Genomic DNA, 16,311 nt, shown 5'->3' on the forward strand with positions numbered 1-16,311 from the left:
ACTGGAAATACATGTAAAGGCAGCATCTACTCAGAAAAAAAGTTGACATTTCAGTCCAATAACACTGTCAGATCTGGAAAATGTCATAAAAACTGGTTGTGGTGAGTCAGAAGAGGAAGAAGAGGATGAAACTGTGATACAGTAAATAAGCATAAATAAATAAATACAAGGTTCATGATGACATGAGAGGCAAAAGAGAAACTGTATTGAAAAGTGATTAAAGTATTATCAACATTTGCTTCAGAGCTTGCTTTTATTTGTTCTGTTGTATTCACAGATTACTGCTCCTTTTCCACAGCTGAATGCTTTGATTCAGCTCTATGACATCCTCCCTGTAATATCCTTTCTTAAAAGCCGTTATTTACAGCTACAACAAAGTTCTAAGTAAAATTTATTATCAGTGTACATACATACATGTCACTACATACCACCCTGAGATTCTTTTTCTGTGGGCATACTCAGCAAATCTATATATCTGTAAACAGGATTAATGAACACAAACTGTGCAAATTTAAATAAATAGCAATAAATAACAAGCATGAAATAACAAGATAAAGATTCATTAAAGTGAGACCACCAGTTACAGGAATACCAAAAGCAGATGAGTGTTTTGTTCAAGAGCCTGATGGTTGAGGGGCAGACACTATTCTTGAACCTACCAGTGAGAGTCCTGAGGCACTTGCACTTTCTACTTGATGACAGCAGTGAGAAAAGAGCTCGGTGAGGATTTTTGATGATGGGTACTGCTTTTCTATGGCAAGGTTTCAAGTAGATGTGCTTAACTGTTGGGAAAGTTTTACCCGTGATATACCGTGATATCCACTACTTTTTGTACGATTTTCCATTCAAAGGCATCGGTGTTCTGATACAGGCCGTCAATCAGCCAGACAGCATACTTTCCACCTCACATCCATAGAAGTTTGCTAAGGTTTTTGATGGCATGCCAAACCTCCGCAGACTCCTGAGAAAGCAGAGGGAGCCATAGTGCTTCCTTTGCAATAATATTTATATGATGTTCATAATAGGTCATCTCAGATAGTGACACCCAGGAATTTAAAGTTACTGATCCTCCTATGATTACTGGGTAATGGACCTCTGGTTTCCTTCTCCTGACGTCTACAATCAGTTCCTTGGTCTTGTTCAGATTGAGTGAGAGGTCCATGACCCAGTCAGCCAATTACATTACACCACTCAGCCAATTTTTCAATCTCCCTCCTGTATACTGATTCATCACCACCTTTGATACAACCCACAACCGTGGTGTCATCAGCAAACTTCCATATGGTGTTGGAGCTGTACGTAGCCATATAGTCATAGGTGTAAAGCGAGTAGAGCAGGGGCTAATCTCACATCCCTGCAGTGATAACCGAGTCACAGCACGTCCTGATTCTTGGCTCTTGGCAGCTGTGTTCAGCTAAGGCAAACAAGTCAATTACAAGACATCCCCTCTGGAAATGGGATAATACAGACCCAGTGGCAAGATCCAACATAATGGTAATCTATATATTAATACACAAAGCTGCTCTTAGTTTGGCTGTTACTGATCCCTTTAGGAAGAAGAGTAACATATCAGCAGTATTTGTATTGTTTGACAAATCAAGGAATGTTCATCTCCTTTAGTAGAGATAGATGCCCAGGTATTGCAGGCCTCCTGCACAATCTGGCATAGATATGTAGGTTCTACTCTCTTTAAACTCAACAGCCAGGTAATACTTAACTGAAAACTCAATGTGATCAATAGTGGATATAGGTTCTTACAAGGTCTTAAGTACCAGTAGGAAGAAAGTCATGATGAATAACATCCACCTAACAGTGAGCAGTTTCTTCCATGACTTCCAATTTACTATTCCATGAAGGAATCCCGAATGCTCAAAATAACAGATAATTGATTACTTTACACCAGAACAGCAAAAAAATAGCAAGCACAACATAATGAAAGCTACTTAGCTCCAACTACATCACCTCACCTCAGGTACCACTACTATCCAACCCATTAAATGAATAGACACAAAATACTTGCTTATTCAATAATGCACTGGAAAGTCTATTAGTGTGCAAAGTGTATTTTTAGTTTTCTTGGGTGCTTTATTCTCATCCAGTTTTTAGGCACATCTCCTCTCCAGCTGAGGTACTGGTGTACTGAGCATCATAAAATCACATCCCAGCTGAATTCACACCCTCAATACATAGGGTGAGTACTTCATTAGGAAATGTGTTGTAACCTGCACGATGATTTTTGAGATGAGTTGCACAGACTTCCTCACACCATAGCAAAAATCATCCCCATAATGAAAATGGAGGAATGCTGAAATAGTTCATGTCCTCAAACCTGAAACTTAACAGCAGAAGCAATAAATTTAATTAACAAATATACAAAAACATAGAATGTTAGTATTTTGCTTGTTCCACATGTTCTAAACAGAATGCAAGTCACAATCCAATCATTGATGGACAAATAAAATTTTGGAAAGGTTACTAAAGCAATTTACCTAAATGACTCTAGAGTGGTGGAAAAGCTGGAGCTGTTCTCCTTGGAAAAACTGATTGCAGGAAAATCCAATGGAAACATTTAAAATCAGGAAGAATATACACAAAACAGAGAGGTAGAAAGAGTTTCCACTGACAAAGGGATAAAGAAAAACTTGCCAGGTAGTAGTAGAAGACTCAGTTTTAATGCTGGATTATCACCCAAAAGGAAGAATTTGAAGGGCTATGGGGAGTAGACTCAAGATTGGAATTAGATTGAATGAACTCCAGCCTATAGAGACTTAACAGGTCAAACAGCCCCTTTTTCCTGAAATATGTTGTAAACATTTAATCTGTTGTATACCTTTCAATATATAAAAGCAATGATCAATTTGATGTTCTTTTCTAATCAACAGTGAATGCCAAGTGGGAATCAAACAGATAATTAAAATTAAACACAGAGCTCTCAGAAAACAGATAAGAGTACACGGACCAAATAGAAAAGAAACTCAATTATTGGAAAGATGACACTAGGATTTGCTGCGTGTTGCTGTTAAGGAAAAGAATTCTATATTACAAAAGTTAATGATAAGGATTTGAAAAGGAATATAAAAAGACTGAAATTCAAAGCACTGGTTATTTTGTTAGCACAAGCAGAGACACGATAAATTAAATAGCATTCCTCTATATTGGAATTTCTAGGAATTATAAGAACCAAACACTTTACTTCTGTTCAAATAGAAATGCTTGTATAATCTTGAATAATACCTCACCTCTTTTCTTCCCTTGCTCGCTGCTGTTCCTCTTGTCTCAAAGCCTGAATCATTACGGACTCTGTGACGCCTGTGGACATGCCACCTAAGCTGCGTGGCGTGGAACGTCGACGAGTGGCCCCTCGCTCCTCTTCCAAACCATAACGGCCTTTTGACGTAACTGCAATGGTCGTCTTTTCTCTTAACGGTCTTGAATGTACAGAAGAAACAATAATCCATGACAAAAAAGTAGTAATGACCAAAGAAGCTGAATAATGAATCAAGTCATTCAACGAGCATGATTTAACACATTGATACCAAAATGCATTAGGAGTGGAAGATACATTCCAAATCTTTATATAATGGTCATTAAATTGTCTTGAACTGCTCAGACATAACTGCCTACAATAAACATTCTGCAGCAACTAAAATGTTCACAAGCTTTAGAGCTGTACCATAAGCACAAGTCTTATGTCAATACCCAACGAGTGAAAGAATATTGAATTACATATCCAAATATGCAATGTAAACAAATGTCATATTTAGGTACCTCTTTCTTTAGGCACATGTTTTAGATATAGCATTTCTTTTGGTTACAAGAGGCTGGAATATGTTTGTTAAAAAGAAAATTATATACTGTATAGCAATAGAGAAAACATTATATAACAGTAATATGCAGGCAGTCTGAAAAGGTATGTTTGTTAAATTAAGCAAAATGAATCATACAAAAATTAAAAACGTAGATTTTGCATGTGTACATAAGATCTACCTGCAGTCCCCAGACTGGCCTGTACATAATTCTAAACCCAACAACAAGTCTGCTCTGAAATATCAACAGCCCAAACCAGTGGCAAGAAATATTCATGGCACAGTATGAAGGAAAATGGCCACCTCAGAGACTCTAATCGCACATCTTTGATCTTCTAAGGCTCAATTACCAAGTCCCACATTATCAATCTCTCACAGAACACCATTAACCAGAATCTAAAACAAACCAATCACATAAATAATGTGATTGCAACAGCAGTTCAGAAGTTGAGTATCCTGCAAGTAGCTGTCATATCAAACCCTTCCACAAACGAGAAAAATTAATATTTTTTAACCTGCATCTCAAAGTTGTAATTTTAAAAGTGTACATTGAATCTTTTGAGTGTAACTCCATTATTTTCCAAACCAAGACACCAACGATTAAAAGCAGTCAATTTAATTGGCTTCAGGTCCTCCATCCATAACATTAATCCCTTCCAAAGTAGATCCTGCCTGTCATGTATACCATTTACAAAATTCACTACAGCAACTCCATAAGATTCAAGATTTCAAGATCCGCTTTTAATACCACACAGAGAAAAACGTTTCCACATAACTTCATAAACAGCTAAAATGAACTGGAGTTTTGTACTAGCTGCAAATATTGCTAATCTTTACAGCAATGAACTAATTTGTCAGTTGTATAAAAATTTATGCCAGCCATTACACTCAGACCCTGCTTAATGCTGAGGGTTCGTTCTCTTAAGCTGTAGCTTTATGTAAAATCAGTGCTATGTGGGGTCATTAAAACATTACGTAAATCAATGTGTGTGATTTAAAAAAATAATCAAACCCAAGATATATTAATTTATGTATACACAGTAATTCATGCAGTAACAAACACACAAATAGGCCTAATCTGTACATCAGTGGAGCAGCAACACATCGCAACATCAGTGGAGGAAGAGAGTGGTGGTTACATCTTAAAAGGGCCTGACTGTGTGTTCCCCTCTAACTTTGGCTTCTTCTTCAGGTAGGCTTCAAGATTTGACTGCCTTTTCCTAAGTTTCCTCTCTTGGAGCAGTTCTCAGAAGCAGAAAATCATGTCGAGAACACCTTCTTTGCTTTATTCCTTCACGCCCAGCCATGGTCATTATCAATAAACTGGTCCACGATCTGTATTATCATGGTGATGCTAGTGCAGAGGAATTTTGTGGTGAGGTTTCTTGCTGGTGCTTCCTCTTCTCCATCCGTGTCCTCAGATTCACCCAGGATGCGTTGCTCTGCCAATTTCCAAGCTCTTCATTATTAAGCCTCTCACCACGAGAATGTAGTAACTCTTCAACATTGTCATCATTAACCTCCTCTAATCCTACATTATCGGCCAGTTCAACGATGTTTTGGATGACTGGTTCTGCCTGAAATCCTAGGATGTTGTTGCATGCTTCTCGCCATAGCTTCTTCCACACTCCATTCGTGCATTTTGAAGTTACTTCATCCCAGGCTGCTCTGATATGGTCTACAGCTTTCATGACTGTAGATTTTCCAAAATTGCTTGATAGATTATTTGTCTTGACCTTTAGTTTCCTCTACAAGTTGCTTGAATGTGCAACAAAGGTAGTAGGCTTTAAAATTTGATATTACTCCTTGATCCATTAGTTGGAGTAATGAAGTGATGTTGGGTGGAAGGTAAACCACTTCTACAGCAACGCAGGTCTGTAGCCTGTCAAAGTTCTTAGGGTGGCCTGGGGCATTATCAAGCATTAACAATGCTTTAGGTTCAAGGTCATACTCCTCACAATACTGGTTCAATGCTGGACAAAAATGAAACCAATTTTGTTAAACATCAATCATCACCCAGGCGTTCTTGTTTGATCTCCAAATCACTGATAGACTTGACTTCAAAATGCCTTTCACTGCTCATGCTGTTTCAGAGTGATACACAATCATTGGCTTTAACTTAAAGTCACCTTTAGCATTGCTTCCCAGCAAGAGTTAACTGTCCTTTGCAGCTTTGAACCCAGATGCATGTTTCTCTTCTCAGAAGATTAAAGCACTAGATGGCATTCTTTTCCAAAATAGGCCCATTTCATCCACATTGAAGACAAGCTCAGGAAGATAACTGTCCTTCTCGATTATAGCCTTCAGAGTTTCAGGAAAATTCAGGATACTAGCTGCTTCATCAGAGATACACATGTTATGGAGGTTACAGTGCTGTTTAAGTCTATCAAACCAACCTCTGCTGGCTGTGAATTTTACCAATGTATCTTCTTTTTGAATATATATGAAGATGCTTCTTGCTTTTTTTTATTTGTATCAGCTGGAATAGGGGCATGTTTTCTTGTGTTTAGTCATCCACCCATATACCTAGTCCATTTTCCATTTTTTCAAGCAAACGGGTCCTTGAATGATTCACCGTTGATGCTAATTTTGAGGTAACTGTTGCAGAAGCTTTTATCTTGTCCTTTTTTTTTTAAATATCATTGTTCGGATCTTCGATGTGGCCAATTTCAAAGAGGTGGCAACATCAACCTGATACCTACCAGTTTCCAATTGCAGTATCACTTGCAGTTTCACATCCGTGCTAATGCTTTTCCTAGACACCTTAGATGTACTATCCTCACTGGGATTTGCAGGCTGTTTTCCAGACATTATGGGTGAAAAAAACAGAATAACTTGGCGAGGGAGCAAGAATGTTTACACACAATGGGGAGGCAGACAGTGGACTAATATATGATTGGCTGCAGGTGGCTCAGGGCATACGTAAATCGCTCTCATTTGCTTACTCAAATAGTGGCCACTCCTTAGAAGTTTTGAGTGTTGTTCAGAATGAATTATTGTCATTTAAAAAAATTTCTATAAGGAATTGAATAACTGTATTGTAACAAGTCTGCATATGCGGGGTCTGAGTGTACAATCATCCTACTAGAGTATATTGTAGAATCTGCCTATAATGAAATACTGAAATTCTGCAGATTATTGTAAAGATGCTTCTAAAACATTGTGAATGTGTCTTATTACATACGACTTAACACCCTCCAAGTACTAGACAATTGAAATATGTGGATGAAAAGTCAAAATATTTCCACATCTAATTAGTCTACATTTTTAAATTCAGTGTGCATGTTTTAATCCTTTTTCTGTAGACTGATCAGGATTACGGATGTCATTATGATGACAAAAGAATGGAATATATCAGGATTAAAAACAAAAAGAATTAACCTCCTTGGACAATGTAAGTGAACAAATACTTTGCATTACATCTTCTTGGTGATTAAAAAAAATGCTGTGCAGTGCTTTCACAAATCAAAATACCTGCAGTAGAAACCCAAAACTTTAGCACTAGGTAGAAAATCAGAAATACTGAGCAAATATGTTGGAAATTAGGTCACGCAGCTCCACACAATTTAATTGCAATAAGCAACAAGCAATCAACTGCAGTGGAAAATCGTGAAATTTTCACAAAATATATGATTCTCCTCCAGAGGAGCCTAGACATGTTTCATGGCATTCAGTGGTGTGCAACCCGTCATAGTGTCACCCCAATAGTGCATAGGTACTTATAGTAAGTGAGATATCTAACATAGCTCATTGAGTCATATAGCACAGAAACAAGTCCTTCGATCCGCCACATCCATGCCACTCATTGCACCAATCCAAATTAATCCCATTTCCCACTTCAGCTTCATAACCTTCTATGGGTTAGCAATTCAAGTACTTGTCTAAATGCTTCTTAAAAGTCATAAGAGTATCTGCCTCACCATGGGGAAAAGATTTATACTATCTACCCTCTCTATTCCCCTTACATTTTATATACTTCTAATCAGATCATCCCTCAGCTTTCACATTCTAGGGAGAATAAATCCATAAATGAATTACTCCAATCCTATTTCTGAGAAAACACATTTTATTTCCTGTATTTTTATATTCCAATGCTCATGAATGCTCACCCAGAAAATATCTAAACCAATCAAATTAGCTGGATTCTAGATATACTGTGGTTTATAAATTTATTTTTCCTTCAATTGGGACCTAATAAAATATTCACAGCACCATAGTGATATGTACTTCCCCCTCCCCCCACCCACTCCACTCAATTCATACTATAATTGTGTGGCTAAGTACAGTTCCAATGCTGTATTTTAAGTTTGCTAAGACAGTACTGTTGTTGGCCAAATCAAACAAGGTGACAAACTGGCATATGGGAGGAAGATTAAAAATATAGTTGAGTAGTGCCACAATAACCTTTTACTCAACATGAGTAAAACCAAAGAGCTGATTATCAACTATAGGAAGAAGCAGGGTAAGTCCATGAGCCAGTCATTAATATGGGAACAGAGGTGGAGAGGGTCAGTAGCTTTAAATTCCTTGGGGTCAACATATCAAAAAGATGTTTCCTGGGACCCACACATTAAGTGCCATCACAAAAAAAAGGCAAGACTTTCTTAAAAGTTTGCACAGCTTGGGCATCTCACCAAAAACTTAGGCAAACTTTAATTGATGCACAGTGGAGAACACCCTAACTGGTTGCATTATAGCACGCTATGGAAACATCAATGGTCAAGAATGGAAAAGGCTACAGAAAGTAATGGATATAGCCCAGCACATTACAGGCAAAGCCCTACCCACTGTTTAATACATTTTCGTAAGAGTGCTGCCACAAGAAAGCAGCATCCCCCACCATTTAGGCCAGAGTTTCCCAACCATTTTTTTTGCCAGGGACCCTAACCATTAACTGAGGGGAGAATGGACCCCAGGTTGAGAACCACTGATCTAGACTATGCCCTCATCTCACGACTGCAATCAGGCAGGAGATACAGAAGCCTTAGGTGCCACGTCATCAGGTGCAGGAAATTATTAACCTGCAACCATCAGGCTCCTGAACTGATTTGGATAACTTCATTCAGCACTATTCTGAATAATTCTACAACCTACAGACTCACTTTTAAGGACTCAACACTCATGTTTTCAGTATTATTTTTATTTACACAGTTTGTCTTCTTTTGCATACTGGTAGTTGTCTTTATTTATGTACATTTTTTCCATAACATTCTTTTGTATTATTTTTGCTGTAAATGTCCGAAAGAAAATGAATCTCAAGGTAGTATATGGTAACATATATGTGCTTTGCAATGCAAATAATAGCATTCATTTCACGAGGACTAGAATAAAAAAGCAGGGATGTAATGCTGATGCTTTAAGACATTGATCAGATAGCATTTGGAGTACTGTGAGCAGTTTTGGGGCCCATTATGTAAAAAAAATCCATTGCAGAGTGGAGATACATTTCTACTAAAGGAGGTGCAAGGCAATCCTCTCTGCAAGCCTGCAAGATCATCCTTGGGCAAGACTTAGCCCCTGGATCAGTGTAGCTGGAGCAGGTGGTATATGGTCATATGACCACTTGATGCATACCACAAGTCTAGGCAGAAAATCTCTTAAGAGTATTGATAATGGTTGGAAATCTTGGAAATAATGGTTACCCATCTTGGAAATAAACGGCTCAAAAAAAGGCAATGACATACCACTTCTGTAGAAAAATTTACCAAGAACACTCAGTCATGGAAAGACCAATTGTTCACATATTACATATTGAATTGTTCCCTTCGTCCTCTATCAACTCTGCCCTCCATCGCGTCTCCCGTAGTTCACGCACCTCTGCCCTCACCCCACCCCCCTGCCAGGGATAGAGTCCCCCTGGTCCTCACCTATCACCCTACTAGCCTACAGATCCAACGTATAATCCTCCGTAACTTCCGCCACCTTCTACGTGATCCCACCACCAGCCACATCTTCCCCTCCCCCCCACTCTCGGCTTTCCGCAGGGATCGCTCCCTACGCAACTCCCTTGTCCATTCATTCCCCCCCCCACAATCCCTCCCCACCGACCTCCCTCCGGGCACGCATCCCTGCAAATGGAAGAAGTGCTACACCTGCCCCCACACTTCTTCCCTCACCACCATCCCAGGCCCCAGACAGTCCTTTCAAGTGAGGCACCACTTCACCTGCCAGTCAACTGGGGTGATATACTGTATCCGGTGCTCCCGATGTGGCCACTTATATGCTGGGGAGACCCGCCTCAGACTGGGAGACCGTTTCGCCGAACACCGGCGCTCAGTCCTCCAGCAGTGGCGGGATCTCCCTGTGGCCACACACTTCAATTCCACAGACCACTCCCACTCCGACATGTCTGTCCACCGTCAAGATGAGGCTACATGCAGGTTGATGGAGCAATACCTTATCTCCCGCCTAGGTAGCCTCCTGCCTGCCGGCATGAGCATCCAACCCACAGACCTCCGTTGATACCCCTGCCCACCCCCCTTACCCCCATCCCTATCTATTATTTTAGTCTGGTTTTCTCTCTCTTTTTTCCCCCCTCACTATAACCTCCCCCCAGCCCTACCTTTCTTTCTCTTTTATTTCCCATAATTCTCCACCTTCCCCCTAGCCCATTTCCCTCCAGCCTATCACTTCCCAGCTCTCTACTTCATCCCTCCCCCCCCTACTTCTTATCCCCTCTCCACCATCCCATGTTACTTCACTCCAGATGAAGTGTTTCGGTCCGAAACGTAATCACTACCTCCTCTCATAGATGCTGTCTGGCCTGCTGTTCTGCCAGCATTTTGTGTTTTTATTTATTTCCAGCATATGCAGATTCACTCGTGTGCCTTTGAACACAATACTCCAAATTCGGTCTCACCAATGTCTTACACAACCTCACCATTACATTCCAACTGTTATACTCAGTACTTTGATTTATAAAGGCCAATCTACCAAAAGCTCTACTTGTGATGCCACTTTTAGAGAATTATGTATCTGTAACTCCTAGATCCCTGTTCTACTGCACTACTGTGTCCTATCATTTACCTCATATGTTCTACCTTGGTTTGACCTTCGAAGTGCAATACCTCACACTTGTCTGCATTAAACTCCATCTGCCATTTTTCAGCCCATTCCTCCAACTGGTCCAAATCCCTCTGCAAGCTTTGAAAACCTTCCTCACTGTCCATGACACCTCCAATCTTTGTATCATCAGCAAATTTGCTGATCCAATTTGCCATATTATCATCCAGATCATTGATATAGATGACAAATAACAATGGACCCAGCACTGATCCCTATGGTACACTAGTCACAGGCCTTCAATCAGAGTAGCAATCCTCCACTACCACTCTCTGACTTCTTCCATTGAGCCAATATCTAGTCCAATTTACTACCTCTCCATGTATACCTAGTGACTGAATCTTCCTAACTAACCTCCCATGCAGGACCTTATCAAAGGCCTTACTGAAGTCCATGTATACAACATCCACTGCCTTCCCTTCATCCACTTTCCTGGTAACTTCCTCGAAAAACTCTAATGGATTGGTTAAACATGACTTTTAAACATGACTGATGGATAGGGGAATCAAGGGATATGGGGACAAGGCAGGGACTGGGTATTGATAGTGAATGATCAGCCATGATCTCAGAATGGCGGTGCAGACTCGAGGGGCCGAATGGTCTACTTCTGCACCTATTGTCTATTGTCTAAGTCCCTATCTATCCAAATACTTGTAGATCCTATCTCTTAGTATTCCTCCCAATGACTTACCTACTACCGATGTCAAAAAACATTTTGTGTTTTTATTGGAGTATTGTGTGCAGTTTTGGTCACCTAATTATTGGAAGGATATTAATAAGGTTGAAAGAGTGCAGAGAAGGTTTACAAGGATGTTGCCGGGACTTGAGAAACTGAGTTACAGAGAAAGGTTGAATAGGTTAGGACTTTATTCCCTGGAGCATAGGAGAATGAGGGGTGATTTGATAAAGGTGTATAAAATTATCATGGGTATAGATAGAGTGAATGCAAGCAGGCTTTTTCCACTGAGGCTGGGGGGGACAAAAGATGTCATGGGTTAAGGGTGAAGGGGGAAAGTTTAAAGGGATCGTTGGAGAGGGGCTTCTTCACGCAGCGATTGGTGGGAGTGTGGAATGAGCTGCCAGATGAAGTGGTGAATGCAGGATCACTTTTGACATTTAAGAAAAACTTGGACAGGTATATGGATGAGAAGGGTTTGGAGGGATATGGCCCAGGTGCAGGTCAGTGGCAGAAAAATGGTTCGGCACTGCCAAGAAGGGCCAAAAGGCCTGCTTCTGTGCTGTAATGTTCTATGGTTCTAAAAGGAGGCCCTTCTATTCTGAGGCTGTCCCCTCTGGTCTTAAGACCCTGTCATCATGAGAAACATCCTCTCCACATCCACTCAATCAAGGCTTTTCACCATTTGAAAGGTTTCAAGGATATCACCCTTCATTTTTCTGAGTTCTAGTGAATACAGGCCCAGAGCCATTAAATGCTCTTCATATGACAAGTCATTCAATACTGAAATCTTCTTTTATAAACCTCCTTTGAAACTTCTCCAGTTTCAGTACATCCCTTCTAAGATATTGGGCCCAAAACTGCTCACAATACTTCAAGTGAGGCCTCACCTGTGCTTTATAAAGTCTCAACATTACATCTCTGCTTTTCTATACTATTTCTCTTGAAATGAATGCTAACACTGCAATTGCCTTCCTCACCACAGACTCAAACTGCAAATTAACCTTTAGGGAATCTGCAGAAGGACTCCCAAATCCTTTTACACCTCAGTTTTTTGTATTTTCTCTCCATTTAGTAAATAGTCAACCTGTTCATTTCTTCTACCAAAGTGTATGACCATACACTTCCTAACACTGTAATCTGTTTAAATCCTTTTGTAGCCTCTCTACTTCCTCAAAACTACCTGCCCCTCCACTGATCTTCATATCGTCTGCAAACTTTGCCATCAATTCCATCATCCAAGTCATTGACATAAAACACAAGAAGAATTGGTCCCAATACAGACCCGTGGGGCACCATTCCTCTGAAAATTCACGTATTCTCCTTCACCCATCCTAATTATTATTTCTTCAAATAACTCCAATAGATTTGTCAAGCAAGATTTTCCCTTGAGGAAACCATACTGACTACGGCCTGCTTTATCATGTGCCTCAAGTAATCTGAGTCTTCATTCTTAATAATCAACTCCAACATTTTCCCAGTCACTGAGGTCAGAGTAACTGGCCTATAGTTTCTTTTCTTCTGCTCTCTCCCTTCTTGAACAGTGTAGTGACATTTGCAATTTTCCATCTTCCGGAACTATTCCAGAATCTAGAGATTCTTGAAAGATCTTTACTAATGCCTCCATGATCTCTTCCGCCACCTCTTTCAGAACTCTTGGGTATACTTACAGATTACAATCAGGAATATACAGTAAAATAAATACATAATTCAGAAAGAGAATAAAGTAGTGAGGTAGTGGTGAAGTATCCATGGACCATTCAGAAATCTAATGTCAGAGAGGAAAGAAATTATTCGAAATGCATGTGTATCTTCATGCTCCTATACCACCTCCTTGATGGTACTAATGAGAAGGCATCTCCTGGATGTTGAGGGCCCTTGATAACAGATAGATAGATACTTTATTGATTCCAAAGGAAATCACAGTGTCACAGTAGCATTACAAGTGCACAGATATACAAATATTAGAAGAGATTTACAATTCAAAGATGACAAGACTTCCACACTGATAAGATGGTAGTGCAAGAATTACCACAATATTATACAGTAATGGGTGCACATTCACACAGTCCACATAAGTCGTGATGGTATTATTGCACCGTATTGTGCAGGGTGTTCGTGATAGCACGATGTGGTAAAAAGAGCTAAACAGAGGTCTGGTAAAGTCTAAAAAAAAAGGGGGGGGGGTCATCACTTCCCCGGCTATAAGTTGTCTCATTATAAAGTCTAATGGCCAAGGATAGGAATGACCTCATATAGCATTCTTTGCAGCAGCACAGCTGTCTTAATCTTTTACTAAAAGTGCTCCTCTGTTCAGCCAAGGTAGCAAGTGGAGGGTGAGAAACATTGGTCTAGAATTACCATGAGCTTCCATAGGGTCCTTTGTTCTTCCACAGCCTCCAGTGTGTCCAGTTTGATTCCTATAACACAGCCGGTCAATCTAATCAGTTTAGTAAGCCTGTTAGCATCACCCATGTTGATGCCATTGCCCCAGCACACCACTGCATAGAAGGTTGTACTGGTGATAATGGTGGTAAAACATGTGAAGGAGAGGCCTGCATACTCCAGAAGGCCCTATCTCCTGCCATCTTCTTCAGGCACCACCATTTGCAGATTTCCTCAATAGTGGGAAAGCTAGTGCCCATAATGGAGCTAGCTGTATCTGCAAGCCTCTGCAAATCTTGGAACGATCGTACAAGGCCGTGTTAGATCCTGATGCTTTTGTGATCCAAAGGTTCTTCAGAAGTCAAGAATGAGACATAAAACTTGTTACTTACAATGGTTTTATTAAGTGTTACAAGAGCAAATAGAAGAGAAGACGAATAGCGAGAGACAGAGAAATGAGAGGCAGACAGAGGGAAGGGCAGGAATGAGGGTGCAGAGCAGGGGAAGAGAGAGAACAAAGAAAGAGGATGAAGAAAGGGCAGAAAAGGAAGAGAAAAAGGAGCTTCAAGGAAAAGGGAATAGTGTGGTCTTCATATTCAAAACTACTGCTAACAGAAACTCCATTGATAACATTAATCAGATAGCCAAATTCAAGTAATATATCTACCAGTGAAACCAAGAAGTTTCCAGAAAAATACAGAGGCAATTGTAACCATTGAAAAACTCGGAACACAAATATAGGTGATACATAAAACACAAGCAAGCATAGAAATGTTAAACTACAATAAAAATAACAATTCTACAGCCCAATCCAACAGCAGTGTGCAACCAGTCAGAATGTTCTCCATATAGAAATTTGCTGGAGTTTGGTGACATACAAATTATCCAAATATCACTTGTTTTTAAGACTGTGAAACAACTATTAAAATTCATTATCACAATCTTTGCATTAGCAGGATTGTCAGAAATTTATTGTGTTTTTTTTTGTCTTTTGTGTGGAGTAAAGTTGTATAAGGAACATAACTACTATGGAGAAACTAGTTTAACTCCTGATGAGATGGCACAAGTTGTAAGAGTAGTTATGAAAAATGCAAGCCAGGTTTTCAAGTATAATATGAAGATAAGATATAATCAAAGTTCAAAGTACATTTATTATCAAAGTATGTATACTGTATACAACCTTGAGATTTGTCTCCTTATAGGCAGCTACAAAACAAAGAAACCCAATAGAACTCATTGAAAAAGACGGAACACCCAATGTGCAGAAAAAAAACAAATTGTGCAAACAATAAAAGCAAGCAACATTTGGAACTGAAGTTCATGAAAGTGAGTTTACAGCCATGAAGCTATTCACAGCCAATCCAGGAGCCCATTAGTTGCAGGCCACAGCCTCACTTCAGCAAAGAGACAAGTAAACCTTGCAAGCAGCAAAATGAACACTGACCAGTCCCTCACCTCACACCCAACAATCTGGCCCAGCACTTAAATTGACCAAACAGTGGGTCACTCCTTGCTCTTAGATCCAGAGACCGCCACTTTGATACACGCTCGGGCTCAGGCCCCACCACCTCAATTCCACCTGTATCTGACCTTTCCAATGTAACCCAACGCTTAAGTTGGTCAAACATCAGCTTGCCGTTGGGCCTGGCTGCCTCAACTTTGTACTTCCCTGGTTCTGCCACTTGGCTCCAAGTCCACTCCAGCAGCCAAACATTGTCTCATTCCCCTCTCTTGGGCCTTGGCCCTGCCATCTTCATTCAGTCCGTACACTCCACAACTGTCCTGCTCCTTTGAGACTTCAGTTCACACCACAAAAATGCCAGGCCACACAGGCAGTTTGAAAGATCAACTTCGAAAGGGACGTTGCAGGTTATTAATAGCAGTGATGCACTTTTGAGAAAAGTTTTGAGTAATAAAGCACTTAATAGTTGTGTTTTCTGCCAGCAAATCATCACTGTTTCATCAGCACCATCTTTAACCAGATCAAATCATCAGCTTATCATCAAAAATTGACATAGCATGAGAAAGTATCCATGCCAAACACCAAAATCCAATCTCATTCCAAGTTTCAACATCCAGCCTTCATGCCATGTTACTTCATGTGCTCATATAGGCGCACTGAGAGCATACCTTCCCTCACCATCCCAACAGGTAGACTACACTAACCCACTAGGCATTCAGTTCCAGATTTCAAGGAAATGTTTTTCCAGCCTCTCCTCATAACTGAATTGTCCCATCCAAGTAAATCTTTTCCATACCTTTTTCAGTGCAATCACATCCATCCTATGGTGACCAGAACTACTCTAGATGTGGCCCAACTAATGTTTTATATAATTGAAATATAACCTCCCTGCAATAATATCCTATATCCTGATTGAGGCA

At 40.1% G+C, this 16,311-nt stretch overlaps 1 protein-coding gene across 1 annotated transcript in view; it reads right to left on the minus strand.

The window, feature by feature from the left end:
- The window catches only part of LOC132396768 (uncharacterized protein KIAA2026-like), a 97,163-nt gene that overhangs the window by 67,409 nt on the left and 13,443 nt on the right, over positions 1-16,311 (minus strand). Inside the window, exon 2 of the mRNA XM_059974641.1 lies at positions 3,240-3,428. Coding sequence (XP_059830624.1) covers positions 3,240-3,428 — 189 coding nt within the window. The remainder of the gene's footprint in view (positions 1-3,239; positions 3,429-16,311) is intronic.

The sequence above is a fragment of the Hypanus sabinus genome, chromosome 7, assembly GCF_030144855.1.
Source record: "Hypanus sabinus isolate sHypSab1 chromosome 7, sHypSab1.hap1, whole genome shotgun sequence".
Classification (NCBI taxonomy): Eukaryota; Metazoa; Chordata; class Chondrichthyes; order Myliobatiformes; family Dasyatidae; genus Hypanus; species Hypanus sabinus.